The 22,620-nt window shown below is 41.0% G+C and overlaps 1 protein-coding gene across 1 annotated transcript; it reads left to right on the forward strand.

Moving 5' to 3' along the window:
- The first annotated feature begins 648 nt into the window (after positions 1–648).
- On the forward strand, positions 649–22,075 carry SNX16 (sorting nexin 16). Its single transcript, XM_009910495.2, has 7 exons — positions 649–1,232; positions 6,057–6,143; positions 9,051–9,199; positions 14,669–14,738; positions 18,306–18,442; positions 21,275–21,391; positions 21,655–22,075. The coding sequence occupies exons 1-7, from the start codon at positions 861–863 to the stop codon at positions 21,761–21,763; spliced, it is 1,041 nt and encodes a 346-aa protein (XP_009908797.1). The 5' UTR covers positions 649–860; the 3' UTR covers positions 21,764–22,075.
- Positions 22,076–22,620: the final 545 nt, after the last annotated feature.

The raw sequence follows: 22,620 nt of genomic DNA on the forward strand, positions 1-22,620 counted from the left end.
TTTTCTTAAAGAAAAAAAAAATCAAATCTTTTATCTTTCTGGTTTTTTTCCTGGAACTTGTTTTTGCCTTTTTAATCTGCTGGAATGGAAAACCAGCAGCTCCTAACAGCACTGCTTTTGATGTGCATGAGTCTAAAACTTAATTGCTTCAATTCAGGCCGCACAAAATGTGCCCAGTTAACATTGTTGCAAATGTCTGCAGCATTGTATGCAAGAGAGTTGTTCTGAGGAACTGTTTTGCTTTGAAAAGAGGGTGATTATGCTTCACTGAATATGTAATATATGCAAATACATTTTTCCACTTAAGTTGTTTACTGTGTTGCTTTTTGAGTCGTGTCATGTGTATTGTCACGGGGGGGTGTTTGGCTCACCTGCCCTGTTCCACATGTCATAGCAAAGCAACTCAAGGAAAGCCTTTGTCTTGCTTATACTAAGAAGTCACTCAAACTACATCAAATTCTTATATGGCTAAAATGTGCTGATTTTTGCACTCAACTCATAGATTTTGCAATCGTACTTTAACTTTCTGCTATTTAAATAGTTGCGAAAGACAGGGGTCTCCTGTAAAGCTGTCCATCAACCTTCAGATGCCATTTAAAAGCAGCATTTTGTATGGAAACCAAATTCCTTGTGAAAATGTTTAACCACCTGTGCTGCTATGCACCACCTCAATGCTGATACAGATTCTTCCAAAGCAGTGTCTTAGTGTTACTTCCACTTAAAAGTGAGAGCAATATTTTCTGTTGTTCACTGCAGGTGCTGTTCTTGAGAAGAAGAGAGAACATAGAACATGGCTTATACAGTGCAAGAACTTTAAACTCCTGGACTGAAAACAGGATTATTACTTGTTTTGATGAAGGATGGCAACGCCATACGTTCCTGTTCCTATTCCTATTGGAAGTTCATCATCCAGCTTTACAAACAGAAACCAAAGAAGTCCATCCTTTGGGAGCATCTCAACAAGTTCCAGCTCTTCAAAAGGACAGTTGGAGGACTCCACAATTGGTAGTTTTAAAAAGATGAGCGTGCCTGACCAAACAGATTCTACATCATCTTTGTGCAGCAGTCCACTTGTTAGGACTAAATTTACAGGTGTGGAAACATCCATAGAGTACTGTAGTCAGCCCGTAGAAGAAGTAGAGGAGAATACAGATTCCAGGAGCTGGGAAGAGCGACCATCTACACCTACTATACTGGGTTATGAGGTGATGGAGGAAAGGGCAAAATTCACTGTAAGTTTTGGGACTGGTGCAGTTCATCCTGTAATGACAAGATAACAGTTGAATATATTTTGCATTCTCTTTCAGTAACTGATCCTGCAGTCCAGGGGTGTTGGAGTATTCTATGAATATCATTTTAGCTTCAAAGTACTGCTGTGGGACAGAATATTCTTGTTACACATAGATATATATCTCTGGAGAAGAGAAGGCTCTGAGGAGACCTTCTAGCAGATTTTCAGTATTTGAAGGGGTGCTACAGGACAGCTTTACAAAGGTACAGAGTGACAGGACAAGCAGTGAAGGCCTCAAACTGAAAAAAGCAAGGTTTAGATTAGGCATTAGGAAGAAATTCCTCCCCATGAGAATGGTGAGGCACTTGAACAGGTTGCTCAGAGAGGTTGTGGAGGCTTTAAGTGGCTGGAAGTATTAAAGGCAGGTTGCATGGAAACTTGATCAGCCTGGTCTAGTAGGAGGCGTCCCTGTCTATGGCAGGGGTCTGGGGCTAGATGACCTTTCAAGTCCCTTCCAAGTCAAACCTGTATCATGATTCATGATACAGTTGGAAAAATTGAGACTCTGAAGCAGTCTTTCCTGTAACTGTGTACATGAGAAGGAACTCATTCTACTTCAGGTATCAGTTTGCACTGGAAAAGTCAGGAATTCCTTGCAAAGTTGCAGTCCCTTGTTCAACTGAACTTGTCAAAGTTCTGGGTACTTAAGCATCATAAACCATAGTAATTTATTTAAAATTAATGATAAGCTGCCCTGATACTTGTCTTTTACAGTTACCGAAGTCCACAGAGTTTTTAGCTTCCTGCATTGCCAGGTTTAGTTTCTAGTAAGGAGAAATCAGTTCTGAAAACAGTGAGATGCCACATACACACTGTCTGATGACAGAACACTGGCTCAACTGATTTGTATTGATTGTTCCCAAATTGTGCTCCAGCTGGCAATTCAATCCTGTTTTTCACATCCCATAAATATATTAGCACATTCCTGCAGTTGTTTTGATGGGCTTGGTTCAAAGATTTTCTTGAGGTAATTCAAAGACTGGTGGAAGGTGTTTGTTAATAGTTAATTATTTGTAACACTACTTAAGGAGAGCAATCTTAATCACAAATAGACAAAGAGGAGGAAATAGAAGGAAAACTTTTTTCCTTTTAGGTTAGAAAAAATGTGTAATCTATTGCCCTTAGGACAGTTAAGATACTAATACAAATAGAATAGAATAGAATAAACCAGGTTGGAAGAGACCTTCAAGATCATCGTGTCCAACCTATCATCCAACACCACCTAATCAACTAAACCATGCAACCAAGCACCCTATCAAGTCTCCTCCTGAACACCTCCAATGATAGTGACTCCACCAGCTCCTCAGGCAGCCCATTCCAATGGCAATCACTCTCTCTGTGTAAAACTTCCTCCTAACCTCCAGCCTAAACCTCCCCTGGTGCAGCCTGAGACTGTGTCCTCTTGTTCTGGTGCTGGTTGCCTGGGAGAAGAGACCAACCTCTGCCTGTCTACAATCCCCCTTCAGGTAGTTGTAGAGAACAATAAGGTCACCCCTGAGTCTCCTCCTCTCCAGACTAAGCAACCCCAGCTCCCTCAGTTTCTCCTCATAGGGCTTGTGTTCCAAGCCCCTCACCAACTTTGTTGCCCTTAAAAAAAATCATTTGAAATCACATAAAATCATTTGAAGGCAAATAATGCTGCTGCTTAATTATTTGAGGATGATGGCTTGTCATAAGTCTTTCCATTTCTCACATCTTTGTTCATGGTAGCATGAAAGAAGAAGCAGATTTATGGGGGTTTTTTTTGCATGTAGATTAAAAGGTTACTTTAAAAGAATATCTTGTAAGCTACAACAGTGATTAGTATTGTTACATTGATAAGGGTTAATCTGAAATATGCCAAGGCATATTCCAGTGTGCATGTACGATGTTCTTCAACTGTAGTTACAGTGACAACTCTGACTACTCCTTTTAGGTACAGCATGATCATAGACTCACAGAATGGTTTGAGTTGGAAGGGACCTTAAAAATCATCTAGTTCCAACCCCCTGCTATAGGCAGGGACTCCTACTGGACCAAGTTACTCAAGTCCCATGCAACCTGCCTTTGAACACTTCCAGGCTTGGAGCCCCCACAACTTCTCTGGATGTGTTCCAGTACCTCACCACAATTTCTTCCTAATATCTGATCTCAGTTGAGCTTCTTCCAGTTTGGAGCCATTACCCCTTGTGCTGTCACTCCATTCCTTTTTACAAAGTCCTTCATCTCTCCTTCAGGCCCCCTCCAAATACTGGAAGGCTTCTCAAGGTCTAGAAGACTGCTTTAAAGTCTCTGTATAGTGACTGTTTCCTATAAATGAAACATTCTTCATTGTTAAAATGCTTGTTTGCATTTTTGTCCTTTCTGAATTCACTTCTGTTGCTGTGCTTGATTTTGAAACCACATGATTAACTGTTTGTTTTCAGTTGCATGTTGAAAATCAGCTTGTTACTGTGCATTTAAACCAGCAAGTAATTAGTCCTTGAAATTTTGGGTTCTTCTGCAGTGCCAAATCAACGAGATGAAAGATAGTTGAAATGAAATTCTAATTAGCTGTAAAAGAGGAGGCTCAGTTGCTGAAGCTTTTTTACTGTCTGCTAGCATCTCACAGGTCCCAAAAGTATGGACAACTTAAGCTGAGTAATGCACTGACTTCAAGAGTTAAGTGTTAGTGCATGTTGGAGTACAGAGCTGCTGAAGCTTGGGGCAGAAAAATCCTAGGCTGAAAACCCTCTCTGTTGGTACATAGCCAGTCTCACATGAGTTAGCAGTCCTGGGATGCTCAATTAGCACTTATTTTTTTGAATCCAGCTAGAAATGATGATGAGATGCTGAATCAGCCAGAGATTGGTTTATTTTCATGGAATATTTTGTATTTGTGTAGTAAGACGACTCAGGAGTGACTGGAATTGCAGGAGTTTGTTGAATCCATTTGAAGTGGGTTTTTTTTTCCAAGGCCTCATGGGAAGGAACTGACAGTTGGTTTTGTAATACCCTAGACTTGTTCATTAATTTCAAATCTTAGAAAGAAAAAAAAAAAAACAAAAAGACACACACACACAAAAATCAACCAAACAGAAACCAGAAGAAAACACAAACATGTTGGCTTTCTTTTTTTGGCCAGTAATCTCCAGCTGATTGTGCTTCTGATTACAATGAAGTTGAGCATAATTTGTGAACGTAGGTTTGTTGGGTTTTTTAGGTTGTCTAACAGTTTCTTGGTAGCCATTCAAATTGAGGGCCATACTCTGTAGTTTTTTTCACATAGGCATTTGCAGAACTTAACAGCAGGAAAAAAAAGAATACTGATGAGCAAGCACATTCACAAGCAGGATCTTCCCAATTTCATACAGCAATTCTGCTTTCTGAAATGTTCATAAAAATAAAAGCATTTGTACTTTTGGTGTGACAAGAAAGCTAAAACATTTGGAGAAACTTATTATTTGTACAGAAAATACTGGACAGAAAAATGGCATTTTAATGCTGCCTTCACAAGCACGTCTTGCAGCTTGTATTTTAAAAGCTAATAGCTTTTTGTTGATGACTGAAATGCTGCCTCTGTCACAGTCCAGGACTTCCACAAATGATGATGCTTGAAATTGGAATCTTTTGTGTAGAGAAGCTCTTTCTGAGTCTGCAGCTTGATATATTATGGAGTCAACAAATGTTTAAACAGGTCTCAACACCTGTACAGAGCATGCACCGGAGTTATCACATGCTGGGACTGCAACAAGAGAAATACATTTATCAGCTAAGAGAGCCTGCTGTGAGAACATGGAATACTGGAAAAGATTTTACTATGTAACAGGGTAGAAAACATTGTAAATAGGATTTGGTTAAATGCCTGATAGAGGTTTTATATCATTAGGGTTCCAAAAATAGTATCATCTTCACTGTAATTTTTTTTGTCAGCTAGAGAACTAGACTGGGAAATGTAGCCCAGTGCAACTGCAGAGCATCTTTTTCCTTACACTGGAGGCAGTAAGGTTGTGACATGAGAACCTAGGCTTTCCCAGGCTCTGCTGAATATTTTCTAGTTCAAGTTTTTTTGGTGTTAGATTAATTGTGCTCAGAGATGTGAGCATCAGCCTTTCTGAAAGGAGTTGGGTGTTTGAAAATTGTTTTACTTATCTGTTTGTTTTTAAGTAGGGGAACGGTGCTGCTGTGTACTTGTCTTGCTAAATCCGAGTCAAAGGATCTTTTGCTTCAGTTCTGCAGTGCTGGTATAATTGTTCTGAGCCAGTTAGCCAGGGAATTAGTCATATTTTACCTGGAAAAGCAGAACCTAATGTTCAAGCCAAACAGAACCCAAGGAGGATGGCATTTTTATCTTGCATCACTTGTGAAGCAAGTGAGATGAGACGTTTTAAAACACTCAGCATCCAGTTATTACAGTCATCTTAAAAGCAGCTTGGTCTCAAGGGTTAATGAGCAGAATCAGAATCCAGCAAAGGTTAAAGCAGATCACTAAAACATCTTTCACTTTCATCAGTGAGGGTTTATTTTTTACTAGGGAATACATGTGGGTGCAGTTTCACAAGCCTTTTCTTGCAGAAAGAAAGTTAAATGACTGCAGAAACGCCTTCCTTAAACTCTGAAATTAATTCATGCTGTTTCTTCTGACAATTAAATTCCAGTTAAGAATTTATTCTTTTTGTGTTTTTTTTTTTTTTCTTTTATGCACAAGTTTTGTTTCATTAAGAATTAAAGCCTAATTTCAGCTTTCCAGCCAATGCAGCCTGGAGTTCTACACATTTGTCTGACTGTGACCATTTTTCCCACACAGGTATACAAAATACTGGTAAAAAGAAGTCCAGAGGAAAGTTGGGTGGTTTTCAGGCGGTACACTGACTTCTCCAGGCTTAATGACAAGGTGGGATACTCTCAGCTAATTTGCCTCACTGATTCTTGGAGGTTTCCTTTCCTTTGTGTATTTGTGTTTGTCCTTTTGTTCTTTTCTTGCCTTTTTTACAGCATCTAAAACACATCCTGTAAAGGAGGCATTGCTTCATCCCAAGCACTGTGCTTCGGACTTTATCCTAGTCTCTGATAAAGGAAATTAACTCTTTAATAGGTGTATCCCCTTCATGGAACTAGAGAGATGCAAGACAGACTGTCAAAGGATGCTAAAAGCAGTAGGTGAAGTTCTAGAAAGCATTAGAGACAGAAGAGAGGAGGTAGTCAAATAACAGACCCAATTCTTGAGAGCTATCTGTGGGGAGCAAATACAGCAGAGTGACATTGTACCTGTGCTGTAACATTAGCAGATAATACAATCTTAGTGGATGTTGGACCATGACAATTTGAGGGGCTAGGAGCAAAGGCTAAAATAGAGACATTTGGCTAGATGCATAGGTTTTGTTTGTCAAGGACATCAAGTGAATTGAAGAATTACATGTAGAATACTCTCCAGTCCCCAAAAATGGTGGGAAAAGGACTTTGTCAAGTTTATTAATATGCTGGTAGAGATGTTGAATAAATAATGAAAGGCCCAGCCTAAAGACACAAGAAATTAACCATCTCTTTCTCTGAGACTGGGCCTCATGTGACAGGAATAATCTACCATGTGATCATGTTGCAGAGAGGCATCTAGAAAAGATTCTGCAAGCAAGCAGTCACAGCCAGCATAACTTGTCTGAGCCACAGTTTGTGCTGCTGTGTCTGAAGAGTGTTCAAGAGAGTGCCCCAGGACTCTGCTGGTGAAAATTAGTCTGCTGACAACAGCTAGCTTTCATCCACAAAAGGAGTAATCTGTGGGCTGACTTACTCTTTCCTTAGAAATAAATTACATGATCTGCATAACCAGACAAGTGAAATTACCAGGAAGCAGAAATGTGTGGTTGAAAAGCTTTCCCAGCAATGGTTGTCTGTGGTCTGCTCTACAACTAACACAGGAACTCCTGTTGTTATCTTTTCAGGGTTCAGTTCTATTCAGTGTTTTATTAAGAGGGGATATTTATGTGTATGGTATTAATGGTAGCTTGATAAGAGACAAAGGGACTTTAGATGACCAAGGATAAACTGAAAAATACCAAGAGGAAATTAAGTAAGGGAAGAGGAAGATAAGTAATTAAATGCAGAAATAAAGAGCAAGGCTTTGACAAACTATTGCACAACTTGGAAAGCAGTGATTATAATGGACTGTTTGAATATACAATACTTGTGCTGTTAAAAAGCACCCTTCGTGTGCTTTGAAATGGTGCCTGTGTGAGCAAAGGTGATCCACTAATATGGTTCTTCCTTTAAACTCTGTAGATCTAGAGATTCTGTCTGAAATCTTTCTCTTGTAAAACTTCATCTGCTGAAAGAGATACCCCTTAGAGTGTTTTTGGGGAGTCCATAAAGAGCCATTAAATAAGGGTTATTGTCAGGAGGCTTAAATGTTACCATGCAAGGATCAAGACACCCCCTGAAGAATTCCATTGTAGCTATGTAACATTGAGTGCTAAACTGGTTTTGAGGTAGTCTGGGGACTCCCTCTCACCAGAACTTTGGTTCTTGTGGCAGTTGGAGGAACATTAGATTGCAAAACCTGTCCACTTTTCCCTCTTGGTTGTAAATCCTCTACAGAATGTTTCTATGAAGCATCCTTTATAAGAAAAGGCATCTAAAAATTGTACTTTTGTGAACGTGTTAATGTGGGTTTTTTGGTCTTTGTGTATTACAGAAACACAGAATGCTTTGAGTTGGAAGGGACCAGAAAGATCATCTGATTCCAACCTCCCCCCCAGTCATAGGCAGGGACACCTCTTAGTAGACCACATTGCTCAAGGCCCCATCCAACCTACCTTTAAACACTTCCAGGCTTGGAGCCTCCACAACTTCTCTGGACCACCTGTTCCAGCACCTCCTCACCCTCACAGGGACAAATTTCTTCCCAATATCTGATCTCAATTGAGCTGCTCCTAGTTTGAAGCCATTACTCCTTGTCCTGTCACTCCATGCCTTTGTAAAATAACTAATTGGCAAGCTTGGGCAAGTCCATTGTTCCATAATTCCATGCTTCCATTCACCTGTGTATTTCATGCCTGAATTCAGAGTAAAAATCTGGGTATTTTTGGCATTTAGTGTACCCTGTTACTATTTCAGTAACTCAAAAATAGGCATGTTAGAGCCACATCCATGCATATTGGTGGTAATCTGCTGAGTTGTAGGTTTGTAATGGGCCTTTATTTTCTTTTTTATTGCAATAGTGCTTCTTATCCCTGAGTATTTCAGAAAAACCACCACCAAAATGCTTACTCATCTCATACACTTTGCTTCCATGCAATTTTCCTGTATTTTGGAGGAAGTTTTACACAGAGAGAGTGATTGCCCATTGGAATGGGCTGCCTGAGGAGGTGGTGGAGTCACTATCATTGCAGGTGTTCAGGAGGAGACTTGATGAGGTGCTTGGTTGCATGGTTTAGTTGATTAGGTGGTGTTGGATGATAGGTTGGACACGATGATCTTGAAGGTCTCTTCCAACCTGGTTTATTCTATTCTAAAAGGCATGAAGTAGCAGACTTGGAGACATTAAATCACAAAGCAAGGTTTTCATTTCCATTTTTATGTGGCAAATTGGAGAGGCCATTTTATTAAGGCAGCACAGCAAGGGGCAGAGCTGTGTCCACAGTTCATGCTGTAAGTTGGATTTTACTTAGGGTTCAGCCTTACGTTGTGCTTGAACCCAAGAGAGCAAGCTGCCAGAATTCTAAGTAATGTCAGTGCCTGTGTTTAATTCACTATTTGATCAAGACCTTTTCCTTTTGGTTTTCATTGGCTTGGATTTCTGTTTCAGCTCAAGGATATGTTCCCGGGCTTTCGGTTGGCCCTTCCACCAAAGCGCTGGTTCAAGGATAATTACAATCCTGACTTCTTGGAGGATCGACAGCTGGGACTGCAAGCATTCCTCCAGAACTTAGTAGCTCACAAAGATATTGCTAACTGGTATGTACTCAAAACCTTGCTTGTGGATTTAGATTTTTGTTTGTGTCCATAGAGGCTCTCAGATGCTCGAGCAACATGTAAGGAATGTCATTAACTCTCATGTTGTGCATTTGGTCATAAGTAAATTGTTTTCTGTCCTGTTAAATTAATCCCATCTTAACTTCAGCAAAAAAAGGGGGAATCACAGTACTTGAATTGTACATGGTTAACTGCTAACTAAATCTGTAATATTTAAGATGTTAGACTAATCCCCTGTTTACTCCTAAAGTATTACTTCTGCATGCTGAAGGCAGAATTGATATCTTGTTATTGACATTAAATGATGGGCTTCCATAATAGAAAGTGGATGTACTATTATGTGGTTAGTTCTTTAAATGTATTTCAAACTAAAGCCTTCCAATTTATGTGGCATGATAGCAGTAGAATCATTTTGGTTGGGGAACACCTTAAAGATCAAGTCCAGCCATTATAGTTTGCTTTACCTAAGTAAATCTAAACCATAAGTCAAGAAAGGATTAAGAAGAGTCTAAAGACTCTTCTGCCAAGTGCAGAAGTCTGTTTGAACAATATATATTTTCCACAAAGTAGAAGATTATTCCAGACCTGAAGATGAGCAGAACATCATTCAGGCAAATGAAATGTAAAATCGTTTTAATATAGTCCAAAGAGGATTTCAGTAAGGAAAATGCTAGAGGCAGAGCAGCTAGGTTTTTAGAACTGTCACCAGATACAAACTTGTGAGGTTGCTGTACCAGAGATTCCTTGAGGAACTGTCTTCTTCTAAAACTTTATTAAAAATGAAGAGTAAGAAATTCACTAGAGCAATTTCCTCCAAAATTTTCAAGGAACTAGAATGTGAAATTGCTGAGCTGTGATGTGAGACCATACACTGCTTGCATCTCCTTTCCTTTGGAGTAGAATGGCTGTTACTACATTTGGCATATTTCTAGAAGGCATTTGGCTGTTGAGTCTGGAAACTTGAGAGATTAGTAAGTCTGACTGCTGGTACTGCCTGTGATACAAAGCCCAAAGTGCTAAATAAAACCAGGACTTGGAAAAGCAATAATGTCTTTTGCAGAAAGAAAACTATCTAACAAGTAGGTATGAGGGAGACTGCATAAAATGGTTGAAAGTCAAGGGGAAAACAATCTGTGGAAATTTAGGAGTATCATATATCAAATGCTGGATCACAGTTATGGACACTGATGTTCAGAACATCTGGAGATTAGCCATGAAAGGGAATGTAGAGGGATCCCAAAGTGCTGAGTGTCTGGCCTGAATTTTCATGTTATGAAGTACAAAGTGATACTCAGTACATACATACACAGTGTCATAAACTCAGTTGCTCAGTTTACAACCTGAAAAATAACTATTGGTTATTGATACTGAATACTGAGGCCACTCAGTATTCAGCAGTATTCAGAAGGTTGCATAAAGATTGTTGAAGCATAACTTGGAAGGAAAAAAAAAATGGTTACTGCTGTGGGAAGCTGAGTTGCCCTTCCACAAAGCCCAGTGCCAAAATACAGCATTCAGTTTCAAAAGAGAATCTGCTAGAAGTATAGGGAAAGCAAGCTAGAACAGATGAAGCTATAGACAAACTTCCCTGCAGACAAACTTCCCTGCTCTCCTGAGACTGTTGTCCTGGGAAATGGCTGGCTAAACAGGGCCTATGAAATCATCAAGGGGATATGGAAGGTGAGTAAAGAATGTGAGTGTTTTGGATGATTCATAGTCATCTCTCAGTATGTCACATGGAGTTGCAAAGCTTTACTGTGAGGTGTCAGAGACAGAAAGCCTAAATGGCTTTAAAACGAAATGGGGATCAGCCTGTGAGTTTCTCTGTCAGTGGCTGTTAAACATGATTATTTGGGTGAAATATGTGCCCAAGAAGTGTTAAAAAAGCTTCCTGACTATTAAATTACACAATTATAGGTGTGCCAAAATGAAGGAATTATTCTCCAAATGTCACTTAAGGCATGGTGCTGGAGACAGAATGGTGAGCTGAATGAGCCTTCCATCTGCTTGAATAGGTCTGGAGGCTTTATGCTGCTTCTTGTTGCAGCCAGTTTGACATTTCAGCTGACTTGTTTGCATCATGGTGATGGTCTGTATTGGACAACACAGAAATCTAACTTTAGAGTGCTTCACTTGCCAGGCAGAAAGGGGAATCAATTTCTATTCTGGTTAATGAACAGATAGCTAACTGAAATGTGGTTCTGAGGAAAATTGTCATCTTGGCTGTGTAATGCTCTGCATCATATCCATTAAAAAACTTTACCTTACTGGTACAGCTTACATTCTAGGGTTTGGATCTGTGGAATGTCTGGATTCCTCAGGAAGTGCTTAAAACTGGGGAGACTGGATGTCTCCTTTTTTTTGAGCACTCATCAGATGCTACTTATCAGTAGGAGTTACTATTAATGGAAATCAATATTTGCACCTTATGTGAGCTGTGGTGAGCATCTAACCCTGCTTCTTTCTTAGAAGCTCACCATTTGCTTCTGCAGTTTTGCAAGTAAGTCACACTGCAGATGAACCCTTTCTCTTTGTGGAGAAGTCTCTTTCATTTCTCATTGTGCAGCATGTTTTTGTTGAGGCACTGGCAGTGGGAAATTCACCTTTCAGAGATAGGAGACCTATAGGTATGCCTATTTTTTAATAAAAATAAATTCACCAAGTAGTTTAAAGGTAGGAAGTAGGATGATAAACAGATGACTACATTTAGAGTCTGCATTTTAGTAATTCCTTCCCCTATCTTACCTGATATTGAAGATTCAGTGAAAGATCAAATTGAAATCCACCCACAGAGTTTAAGGTATTTAAGATGATTTCAGCCTGCTGAACAGAAGTGTCATCTGGATGGCACAGCTTTCTTCTGTTCAAGCTTGAAAAGGAGGAACTGAGTCAGCTGTTGAGTTTTGTCAGGGATCCCGTGTGCTACACTACCCCTTGTTGCCATCCTTGATGCTGGCCTACACTGGCATTGCAGCCCCTCTTTAGAAGGATGCCAGCTAGCAGTGGAGCAAAGGAGGAAGCTATGCACAGCAATCTCTCTTACATGTTCTTGAAGATTTCTATGATAGTTGTGAGGCAGAACTTTCTCCTGTTTGCTAAATGAAAAGCAAGAAGTGTAACACACAGAGGGTAGAGCAGGGTCAGAGTGAACCTGGACTGCAGATGAATTTTTATGCCATCAGGTGCATATTGTTGATGAGGAAATGTTTTCAGTGACCTGTAGCTTTAAGCTTCTTGACCTCCCTCCTTATGTAAAGCAATGAATCTACAGCTTTCAATTTTAAGAAGTTCTGAAAACTGTAGAAAAACACTTTTCTGCTAGCAGCTGTAGGCAAAACAAAAATGGATTTGACCTGATGTAAGTAGATGATATATGCAGATTGGAGATTTTGTGCATTTAGTTTTCTGGGTATTTCCTTTCCTCACTCCAGCATTACTCCCTGTTAACCACCCTAATGCTACCGTTTAATAACACCATAAAATTACTAGCAAAATTATGACATTAAGTACTTGTAAAATATGTTTGAACTGAGCTATGTGAACAAGGGTGAAGATACTGCAGAAAAATGGAGAGCAGAAGTGCTTTCACAGAATGAATTCTTCTGCATTATGCATATTGCAAGCTCCTTCAGTACCTTTTTGATAAGAACAATCCAACCATTAATAAAAGGACTTGAACATCATGTTGGAAAAGGTTCACTTCAGGTCAACCTATTTGGAGAGGGGAAAAAAACCCAACCCTGCTCTTCTTGAAAATGTACTTTATATGCCTGAATAACTTTTCCCTTAGTTTGAGCTGGTTTTCTCTTAGTTTAATTAATGGCTTGTTACCATCCATCTTCTTCTATTTTTTGGTGCTAATTAGAGTGATAATCTTGGTTTAAGTAGCAGGATTTGTGTAGTGTTTTTATCTGAGTACATGAGAAGAGCTGGTTTAATAGAACAGGTCTAAGCAATGACTTGCACAGATGATGGACTGATTGAAACAGTGGAGAAGGTTTAAAAAGGGAAAGTTTTATTCCATTTGTCCCAAATTAAGTTGGGACCAAAAGGATTAATTTTGTTCAGGTTGGTGCAAAGGCTAAGGCGAAAGAGATTGCAAAGACAAGAATTCTCACCAGTCATTGGCCAAAAAACCCCACCAGTATCTTCATCTGAGCAATAAGCACTTGAAAGTAGGCTTACAGAAATCCAGCAACAAAATAAAGGCTCTGTGTATTCTTCAGAGTCCTTCTAAAACTGAAAGTGATGATATAGGCAATGATCAGTGTTCACTGAAGACATTTCTCTCCTTATTTGGCTTGCCAAACTTGAAACTGTTTGATTAGATTGGTAGTTGAGTAAAAGTTTTCTTTCTAATTTTGCATCTGCCTCAAAAAGAGAGAGAATGGACACAGGGCAAAAAAAAAATCACTGCCTTTTGCCCTCACCTTCCCATGGCACATAGGTGGGAGGAAGAGGCAGGGCATTAGTTCGGATGCACATCTTTCATTTCTGTGCATTCATTGCATCAGGAGGGTCTTTAAAGAGTGAGTGGTGAGTGCAAGCACAGAATTGCTAGGAAGTTACTAATGTTGAATTAACTGTGAATGCAATATTCTGGCTCTAAGTCATTTCTAGAAGAATGAATGCCACAGAGCAGGAAAGGCTTAGAAAGATGGCTGAAGGGACATGTTTGGAGGTGTCAAAGAGTTCTGTGAAAGGCAATCTAAACTTGGAAGGTCGAATGAGCAAGATGCTGAAAGTACTCTGTAGTAAACCACAGGATTACACACACTTCCTCCTTATGGCCTTTGCAAAACAGTGCACAGAGGGGCTGACAACTGTTACACAATTTTAAGTTGAATGCATTAAATTGAAATGTTTGAAGATGGCTGTGTAGTGTATCCCTGGCACATTAACCTGGTCACTTCTTGTTCTGATAACTCATTGCTATGGTTTTCTATATACAAAAAGATAGTTGTATGTACAAGATTTCTATGCCAGTGATTAAGATCTTAGCACAATGGAGACACATAAGCATGTTTCAATGCCTAGGCTTAGTTCCACTGCTATTTCCTGAAGGGATCTGCATATAGATTTTAGCATCATCCTTTTTCATCCATCTTTTAATATTTATTTTTCACCCCTCTTCAGTAGCAAAGTGATTAAAAACTTTTCCTTGTCAGGTATGTAGCCACAAAGTCTGTGGAGGTTTGAAAAATCATCTCCTAAATTGACTTGCTCTCTGTTTGAAAGCTCTTAACTGTACCTGTGCAGCTTCTGAAGTCACGTTTTGAAGACTCTGCCTGGTTAACACATGCAGCTGGTTAACACATGCAGCTGAGACTTAACAGTTTAACATTCAAGGAGAGTTGTTTGAGTCCCTTAAGGAGATACTGCCCTTGTATGATGTTGAGTGTCATTGCTTTTCTGCACTTCAAGTAATTCACTCTCTTTTATTTGGTAAAGTCTTGCAGTGAGAGAATTTCTTTGTCTGGATGATCCTCCGGGTCCTTTTGACAGTCTAGAGGAGAGCAGGGTAAGTGCTGTGTAATATGACAAAAGTAGAATGCAAAAGGCAGTAGCTGTTGTTAGAATATTGTGAATCTGCTGAACTGGCATAGAATGAAACAGCTTTATTGATGTTCTTCCACAAAAATCTGCAAAGGGATGTGTTTCTAAAACTGTCATTATTGGTGCACGCTGATAATCTTTGAGTGCTGTACTTCATCTTTGTCCCAGAATACCTCTTCTTCTTTGGCCTTTTATGAGCAGCGGATGAAATTTGTTTTTAAGGCAGATAATGAATATAATGAGAGGGTTTGCAGGTTTACATTCAGCACATCACAATGTGTAAATGTTAGGCTTCATGTCTTGCAGTGTAGTGCTTCTTGCTGTGAAAAGTAACACAAGAATTGTGTTCCAGCAGATAACTAAGGAGGGTCAAGCAGTAGGGTAAAACAGCAGCCTTTCAGCACCCTGAACAAATAATACTGTGTGCTGCTGCCTGTTAATTGGAAAGAGGTTTCACTGACATGCAGAGCTGTTTCTTCTGTCCAGAACAGCTGCTCTTAGTTTTCTTGCTTGATGCATAACAATATGTTTTGGAATTGCACATACATTGTTAATGTTGTGGCAATGATGAAGGTTAAGTGGTAATCCCTCAACTGAATTTACCAGCTTGCTTTTCATGCAGGTGGGAGTGCCTTGGTTCTTGTTACATTTTTGTGTACATCTAAAGGATTCAGCATGGAGTTTATGTTTGAGCTCATACCTGGTTTCTGTACAGTCATGTTTCTACACAGCAATTTAAGTTGATGAAAATGAACAAAAATCACAGGAGTTCATTTCTCAGATAATTAAGAAGTTTAAGTGTCATCAGCATTGAAATTTTGCTCATACATACTGTGATCCCACCTGGGTGTTAGTGTTGTACCAGATTCCAGGTGCCCAGCTCTTCAAGGAGCAAAGTATCTTATTACAGACATTCCCCTGACAGGTCTTTCTCAGCTTCAGTTCACCTTTCTGCTGCTACATCATCCTTCAGAATATGTTGGTGTTTTCTTACTTGGGTGTGCACAGTGACTTCCTCTCCTTGGGCAGCTGATACACAGATTGCAGCTAGAGATAGGAATAGAATATGGAATGGGATGGAATAGAATATGGAATGGGATGGAATAGAAGATGGAATGGGATGGGATGGAATGGGATGGAATGGAATGGAATGGGATTAACCAGGTTGGAAGAGATGAGTCTTTCAAAAGGCTTTTTTCTGTTTTCATACAGAACAATGGAACAGCTTATACCACCTGTGAAATACTTTTAGTTACTCTGTGAGTAGGGAAATTTGCATGTGCCTAAATCTGAAGGAAGAAATAATATAGCTAAATTATATTCTTGAGGAAGTGATGGCCCATTTACTGGTAGTCACCAGCAACCCCAAACAGTTTTACACACTACACCAGAATTCATTTAATTGCTTCAGCAACTCTTCTGGTTAAGCAGTCATCCTGTTTCATCCAAAACAATCACTAAAAATGCTGTGTGAAGAACAAGTTCCATGATTCTATAATTGCATGCCACGTGTTGTCAGCTCTACTAGACATGAATGAAGCCACAGCTTAACTGATGATGGCTCCTCACTGCCTGTCAACCACGAGAAATTCGCTGTCTGAGCCAATAAAATAGATCAAAGATCAGAATAATTATTGGACTGAAAAACACTGCACTTGTTTGAATTGGTTCCTTACAAGAAAAACTGAGGTTGGTAGTCTGGTCCAATTACAGCAACGAACAGTATCTGGATGTTTGTAACCCATTTGAAAACTTCAGGGAAAGTGGTGTCTTAAGAGCAGTTGTTAACTGAGCTCGTGTTCCATGTTTGTATTCAGTGGACGCTGAGTTAGTAGCTAGAGGCATGTAATGTTAAGCCAAGAAAGCCTCTTGCATGGGTTTCCTATTTTGGGAGGATGTGTGAATGATTAAATCAGAACTGGTCATTACTGTTGAGAGGCTTGCTCTGTGCAGTCCTAGATCAGCTGGCTCTCAGCCAGTGCTTCTGCCACTTCCTGCATTCAGTGGGTGTTGCATTAGACAATCACTCTCCATAGGAAGTTTTGAGATTGCTCACTGATTCATCAGTGTGATGTATCCATGTGTCATGCTCAGCAGCAGAATGGAACATACTTGGCATGGTTGGGTGTGTTTAGCATTTCATGAAACTTAATCAAAATGGTTTTAGATTCATAGAAGGGACCTTAAAGATCTTCCAGCCTCCTGCCATGGGAACTCTTCTACTAGACTGGGTTGCTCAAGGCCCCATCCAACCTGCCTTTGAACACTTACTTCCAGGCTTGGAGCTTCCAACCTATTCCAGTGCCTCACCACCCTCATGGGGAACAGTTTCTTCTTAATTCTCAATTGAGCTTCATCCAGTATGAAGCCATCACTCCTTGTCCTGCCCTCCATGCCTTTGTAAAAAATCCTTCAGCTCTCCTTTAGGCCCCACTTCAAATACTGCTCTAAGGTCTCCCTGGAGCCTTCTCTTTTCCAAACAGAACAACCCCAGCCCTCTCAGTCTGACTTCATAGAGGAGCTACCTCAGCCCTCTGGTCATTTTTGTTGCCCTCCTCTGGACCAGTTTTACCGGTTCTGTGTTCTTTCTGTGTCGGGGACTCCAGAGGTGGACACAGGACTCCAGGGGTGGTCTCACCAGAGCAAAGTAGAAGGGCAAAATCTTCTCCCTTGACCTGCTGCCCATGCTGCTTTGGATGCAGCCCAGGACATGGGCTGTCTGGTCTGCAAACTTTCTGTAAGCACATGTTACTGGCTCATGTCAAGGTTCTCATGAAACATCACTCTCAAGTCCTTCTCATCATGACTGCTCTCTATCCATTCCCCCACACAGTCTGTATTTGTTCTTGGGATTGCTCCAACCCCACTCACCTAGAGGTTTTTGAAGGAAGCATAGATGTGGTGCTAAGGGAGAACACCAGACTTGGAAGAGCTAGATAATGGTTGGAGTAGATCTTAAAGGTTGTTTCCAAGTGAAGTGATTCTATGATTGTAGAAGCTAAGTGCAGGACCTTGCACTTGGCTTTGTATTCTGCCTCTCAAGGCTGTGCTACTGGTAACAGCTGCTTGGTACAGCTGTTCTTCCCTGAGCAAGGGAAGAACATGCCCTGCATCCAGATACTCCGAGCATCTTGGGAATGACTGCATAGTTTGACTTCCAAGTCATCTGAAATCAGAGGCTGTCTGAGAAGAAGAGAGAGAAGGGAGTTCAGCTAATGTTCAGGTAGGCAAAAAGGTTCAAAATTAGGGACTGTGTGTGTCAAAGGCCAGAAACTTCTTTCTGAAGAGTTTCTTGCTGTGAAACCAGCAGCTGATAAGGTGTTTGCACTGCAGCTCAGCACAATGAATTCACCGTTCAAAGCGAGGCAGCATTGCTTTAAGGACAGAGCGTCTCCAAGTTTATGTAGCTCTTCTATAGTAATCAATACAAAGAAAAGCAGCTGCAATTCTGTTACAGGTTGATCTTTCTCTCAGAAAAATCAATAAAGACAGCCCAAGGTAAATGGAAGATGTTCTTAAATTTGTCTTTTAGGCTTTCTGTGAAACTCTGGAGGAAACAAATTACCGTCTGCAGAAGGAGCTCCTGGAGAAACAGAGGGAGGTTGAGTCACTGAAGAAATTGTTGAGTGAAAAGCAACTTCATATAGATGCTGTTGAAAGAAGAATTAGGTATGTGGAAATTCTGAGAGTTTTAAGACTTTCTTTCTGTGGAGTTATTTTCTCTATGTACTCTGAAGCAGCAGCTTTAAATGTCTTCTTGGAAACAGTTTTCCCTGCAGAACCAGGCACAAAGCAATGTGTTCAGTGGGTGCTCTCATACACTGGCTAAAAAGCTGGTTGGTACAAGTGACTGGGAAACTTGTCCCATCTTTTCCCTTCAACTGAGGTTATGTTTCCTAATCCTTTAAGTCCTGTAAAGGTAAAGCAAAGACTGTACTCTGCTTCTGAAATGTTGGGTATGTTAAATGGCCTGCTAGAGATGAGAGCAGTGGGAAAATTGCTTTGAGTTACAAAATTTGACCTGTACTCACCTCTGGCAGAGCACACTGATGAAGGATTATGTGTCCCTAATAATGTTCTGAATTGGTACCTGAAAGTGTCCAGAGCCACACTGGATGGGGCCTTGAGCAACCTGGCCTGGTGGGAGGTGTCCTTGCTCGTGGCAGTGGAGTTGGAACTGGATGATCCTTGAGGTTCCTTCCAACCCAAACCATTCTGTGATTCTAATTGCTTGCAACGCTGCTGCAGATGGCATTTCAGTAGCACTGGAGATTATCCTTTGCCTCCAAGTTAAAAACTGGTGCTTTACTACAAAACTTTATGGTATCTGCTTGCTACATTTTGTATCAGGCCCAGGAGAGCTGATGTTGGGCTGTTCAGTGTCCTGCTGGGCCTGATAAGTCAGTCATTGTGGGGCTTCTTTAGCAAAGGACTAAATTCCCATGGTCCCTTGGGCAGTTGTTTTAATAAGGCTTGGGTTGTCGAGTCTGGTTATCCAGGTTGACTAACAAATCACATCCTTGGATATCAGGTTTAAAGGAACTGCATTTGGAAGGGGATCTAAATTGAATTGTGGCTTATTGAAAATGCTGATCTGAATGCCATGTTCAGTTTGTCTCTCCTGAAGGCAAATAATTACGTTTGAAGATGCTTCCCCTGTCTGAAAAGAAAGTTACTGTTTGCTGCTGGCCTAAACAGTGGAATAGTCAATAAAAATTAAGTAACTGACATTTGGCTAAAACATCATGATAGAAAAGTCTGTGTGACTAAAAACAGAGTGAAGAGGCATGAGTAGCACAAAGGGATTGTGTTTTGTAGACCTTTCCCTGAAGGCAGATAGACTTTTTTACATGCACAAACACCCAGACATGTAAAGTTACTGAAAGTCAGCCAAGCCCTGCCTGAAGTTTTGATGGAAAAGAACTCCTCTGATTTGTAGTTGTGAAAGTTACAAAGTAAACCCATGACCGTGTTTGAGAACTTCAGCTGCTCTGGTGGGAACTGAACCTGAAACAAATTTGTCTTTGGCCTTATTTCAGTGGAATTTTGATTTGATGGCCCAGCAAGAATTAAGCAACTTCTGCTGATCCACTCTGAAGGCTGGGTACATACGATGTGAGGTGGGAAGGGACAGCTGGACAAGACTTCTGGCCTGCATTAGGAATAATGTGGCCAGCAGGAGCAGGGAGGTCATTGTGCCCCTGTACTCTGCATTGGTTAGGCTGCACCTTGAGTACTGTGTCCAGTTCTGGGCCCCTCAGTTTAGGAAGGACATTGAGACACTTGAGCATGTCCAGAGAAGGGCAACAAGGCTGGGGAGAGGCCTTGAGCACAGCCCTATGAGGAGAGGCTGAGGGAGCTGGGATTGTTTAGCCTGGAGAAGAGAAGGCTCAGGGGTGACCTCATTGCCCTCTACAGCTACCTGAAAGGTGGTGGTAGCCAGGAAGGGGTTGGTCTCTTCTCCCAGGCAACCAGCACCAGAACAAGGGGACACAGTCTCAAGCTGCACCAGGGGAGGTTTAGACTCAAAGTGAGGAGAAAGTTCTTCATTGAGCGAGTTGTTCGTCATTGGAATGTGCTGCCCAGGGAGGTGGTGGAGTCACCGTCCCTGGAGGTGTTTAAGAGGAGATTGGACATGGCACTTGGTGAGGTCTGTGGAGACAGGTTGGACTTGATGATCCTTGGGGTCTCTTCCAACCTTAGTTATACTGTGATACTGTGACTTCCTATGCGTATGCCTTTACCTGTGCTGGGTTTGGCCCAAACACAGGCAACTAATCACGTTAGAGAATACTGCTGAGGTGTACATTGGCACAAAACTATAGAAGCTATAGAAGAGCAGTTAAATTTATGAGGCTGTGAAACAAGGACAGTATCACTTTGAACATGAGACTGTTTGGCCTTTCCATTTCACATGGAGCGTTCGGCACCAAATTGGTGGATGTTTTCCACACAGAGCAGTACTTTGGAAACAAGGGGGGGTTGGTAGTTTTACATGACCACATTCCCACTTGTAGCCAGGCTAGTCAGACTGCCAACTCCAGCTGCTGTTACAAAAAAATATTACCTGTGTCTTTATCATTAATGAGGAAATGCTCTGAAACTTAATGCATGACTCTAAAGGTGCAAATTAGCTTGGGAAGCTGTTGAGGAAATCATTTTATCATCCTGCCTGTCTTCTGCCTGACTGTGTGTTGCAGTTTAGGCAAGGTGCGTGGGGCTTAGATAGCCTGCTTGTAATTTCTCACCTAAAATCATCATCACACCTCTGGGGCTTGAACTGATTGATTTTTAGTTTAGGAATAAGCAGCTGGAGCAAACAGCGTTCAGCTTGCTGTCCAGTGCGAGCCTTGTGTCTCTGCAGCCATAAAAGAAATGGGGCATGTGGGAGTAAGATGGTTAAGGTCCCAGAGAATGCAGAGCTTAAAATGAAACCAACAGCTGTTCAGTGATGAATGTTTGCTGCATGGATTGGTGGTGCTCTGTTCTTATCTGTTGTAGGGATCTATCTGTAGGAAAAATGACTCGTCAGATGTCAGGAGAAGAAAGTGAGTGCAGTGGTGAGGTGGAGTCTTCTGCAATAGAAGCAGACCAGGGTACCCTGGGTGAGGACAGCTGGTAAATACTATTATTTTTTACTTCTAATATATCTTAGGGGGGGTTATTAAGCTTGTTTTTATATGTTTGGTCTTGCATAAGTTCTGAAGAGCGTTTTATTGCACCTCTCTGCTGCATAAAGGCCCTCAGGAGAGAGAATCTTAGAGCTGGAACAAGATAACTGGGACGAGATTTGTAAATATTTTGTGGGTTGCTGGCATGAAATGACTATGGAGGACCTTGTCAGCTTCCATTTCACAAAGCTTATTGATCTGTTGTTGCAGCTCAGACAAAGAGAGCCACGAGGCTTGCTGGAGTGGCTCTTTGGCCGAAAATTCTGTACCTGAAATTGAAGTTGCTGAAGTGGCCTATACTGCTGATGAAGAAGGGTAGGCAGTAGCAGCTGCTCTGACCTGGCAAAGGTTCATCTTTGGGACACACTCTTGGGGTAGGGGCATAGAGTAGCTGTGAAGAACTTACAGCAAAGAGCAAGACTGCACATCTTGAATGTTTACATAAATCCTTATAAATGGTTAATGTAAGAAGTATACCCTGTGCTGCTTTCAGGTTTTTATATCTAGCATTTATATATTTAATATATTACAGTCTAATAAGGGCTAAAATCAGCTGAAGTTCTGGTAGTGTACATACACCATTTGGCTGAGGAAAGCTTCACGTGACATCACCAAACACATCTTAATTAGCATGTCCCGTGCTGCCCCTGCTGCGACACGTCTGAAGCGTTCATCTGGGTGGTGTTTGTGTTTTCATGTTCTTGCAGCCATAAATTGATGCCTATTGCAGTGAGAATGGACTCATCCTGTGTTTCACAAGAGTGTAGAACGTGCTGGTTTTAAGTTGTAAAGCTGAAGATGTATTTCTCTGGAAATTTTAAAGCAATGCAACAGGAAAGCTTACAGTACCACAAGAAAAGTACTTAAGAGATGGGACTAGAGTTGGGTACTTTTGGTTTTTTCACAAATGGTCATTTTTGCTGAAGGAACTGATCTGAGACCCCCAAAACACTGTGTATTTTCATCCCAAGACAGCATGCTGTGTACTTTTTGTTTGGTACTGCTGCTTTGAAAGCCTGGGATACCCTGTGCTTCATACCCACGTAACACCACCGCTGGTGAGGTTGCCTTTGACTCAGAACACTACCTCTGACCATCCCGCTAAGGCATTCACGTTTCTTTAACGCTAGTCCAGATGCCATGGAGGTTACTGAAAGACTCACAAAGAAGCCATAC

The sequence above is a fragment of the Dryobates pubescens genome, chromosome 14 (genome assembly GCF_014839835.1).
Source record: "Dryobates pubescens isolate bDryPub1 chromosome 14, bDryPub1.pri, whole genome shotgun sequence".
Classification (NCBI taxonomy): Eukaryota; Metazoa; Chordata; class Aves; order Piciformes; family Picidae; genus Dryobates; species Dryobates pubescens.

Bases quoted from the DNA above. Each gene is read 5' to 3' on its own strand.
- SNX16 (XM_009910495.2), top strand. From the start codon at position 861: ATGGCAACGCCATACGTTCCTGTTCCTATTCCTATTGGAAGTTCATCA. The intron at 9,200-14,668 runs GTATGTACTCAA...TATTTGGTAAAG, and splicing joins CACAAAGATATTGCTAACTG to TCTTGCAGTGAGAGAATTTC. The intron at 18,443-21,274 runs GTATGTGGAAAT...TATCTGTTGTAG, and splicing joins GCTGTTGAAAGAAGAATTAG to GGATCTATCTGTAGGAAAAA.